The sequence below is a fragment of the Bactrocera latifrons genome, unplaced genomic scaffold (assembly GCF_001853355.1).
Source record: "Bactrocera latifrons isolate USDA-ARS-PBARC rearing strain unplaced genomic scaffold, ASM185335v1 scaffold_74, whole genome shotgun sequence".
Lineage (NCBI taxonomy): Eukaryota > Metazoa > Arthropoda > Insecta > Diptera > Tephritidae > Bactrocera > Bactrocera latifrons.
This window is the reverse complement of record NW_017537423.1, coordinates 231029-232974: the sequence shown is the minus strand read 5'-3', so window position 1 is coordinate 232974 and position 1946 is coordinate 231029. Positions and strand designations below refer to the sequence as shown.

Here is a 1946-nt window from a genome sequence, read left to right as displayed (position 1 = left end):
TGTATTCAAAAATTATTTTTAAAATTTTTATTTATTTCATTTTGTACTAAAAAAAACAACATATATTTTTTTATGTATAGCGTGCTTGGTTAGGGCCAGTATTTACGGGCAGCAGAGTGAATGTGTAAAAGCTGAGCAATTGGCACTATTTTCATAGAAACAGATTTATTAATTTTTATATTGCTAACGAGATTGAATATAATAAGTTTTATTATAATTATTTTCCGAAAAAACTTTTTTTTTGCGTTGTTGTGTTTCTCACCCACATAAATGATTTTTTTGTATGTGTGATTAATATACAATTTTCCTACTATAAAATGTTCAATTTTCAAATGTGAAAACGAGCAAGCAATGCAAAAGTATCTGTGTTTAAGTTAATGAAGCATACATGTGTTGCGTAACACATTAAGAATTAAGCGAAAAGAATGAAATGAAAATCCAGTGAATAATTCAATATTATATAGTAGTGACTGTGTTAATTGGATGAACTAAACAACAACAAAAGTTTAACTAAAGCAAAAATTAAAATCGATTGTTTTATAATATTTACTTACAACAACAATTACTAAAGCTTTGCACTAATCAAAACCTGGCTTTATCTTTAGGTTGTGGCTGCCATAAACGCTTATCGTTTGTTTTGTTGCAATTGTATGTAGTTACGCTTTGTTATACCGTTTTATGTTCTGTCTGAATCGGTTGTTTTGCTCTTTATTTTCAATTTGTTTATAGGCACAGCCGGTTTCTGTAATTAAAATAATTTTGGCTTAAATTTTTTGTATTTAGACGTTCGAATTTATATGATTTTACGAATTAAAACATGATATTGAATTGACTGCATGACTTATGAGAAAAAGTTGCTTCCGTAGTAATTATGTGCATTTTAGGTTGGCTATTTCCATAGGATTGATTTTTGTTTCTTTTAAAATATTTTGTTTTTTTAATTGCTTTCAAATGAAAAAAAATTATATTACATTTTAAATTATTAAATTTTTTTTTGCTTTCAAATGAAAAAAATTTGGATTTTTAAAAAACTTTGTTAAATTTTTAAAGACGCTGTCTTTTGTATTGTCAAAATAAGTTTCGCATGTTTTTAATTTCATTTTCTATGCCAAAAAGTAGTGTCACCTACACAGCATATACCGATCTACAGATATATATTTTTCTTTCGTCGATTTGGCAACTAACAAAATGTGCGCGGTACAAATTTGAATTTTTTTAACTAAAAAAATATTCGCCTAATTTTGTACTACATTTTTCAGTATTGAGTAAATTTTAGAATTATTTAAAGAATAATTGTTTTTTGTCTATAGAAATGTACAATAGCAGCATAATATCAATTTAATAATAATAAAATAGTCTCAGTGCAGTAAACTAACAAAACCATGAAATATTTTTTATGTGAAAAATGTCTATTTCCTATTTAAAGGTTCATTCATAAAATTCTCTCTTTTTCACCCTTTCTCTCTTTATAATTATTGCGCACGCGCGCAGATAAAAAACTATCTGGCAAATCTAAAGATGAGCAAATGGCGGAGAAGAAGCAGGAATTGGAGAGGCGGCTGCAGGATGTCACTGGTCAATTGGGTACCAGCAAGAAGACGGCCAAAAAAGGTAAGTTTACACATGCAAATTTAAAAAAATATGGTAAAATACATAAAAACAAAATATAATGAAATACAATAAAATTATAAAAGGAAAATAAAAAATGAAACTAAAAATGTAATACAAAATAAAATAAACTGAATTCAAATAAAATAAATACATTCAAAATTTAATGCGTTAATTTCCTTTAACTAGTGTATTTTGTATTTATTAACGAAGTTTATAAAAAAATAATAATAAAAACTATTAAAGTTGGAATATATTATTGAGATAGAGATATGAGACAACAAAAAAATAATCCCAAATAAAATAAAATAAAAAATAAAATACAACAAAAATAATAT

The 1946-nt window shown here is 25.6% G+C and overlaps 1 protein-coding gene across 1 annotated transcript in view; it reads left to right on the top strand.

The window, feature by feature from the left end:
* The window catches only part of LOC108976250 (homeotic protein female sterile-like), a gene marked incomplete in the record, with an annotated part of 27124 nt that overhangs the window by 10628 nt on the left and 14550 nt on the right, over positions 1 to 1946 (top strand). The window contains 1 exon segment of the mRNA XM_018945203.1: positions 1492 to 1611. Within this exon segment, the coding sequence (XP_018800748.1) occupies positions 1492 to 1611 (120 nt within the window).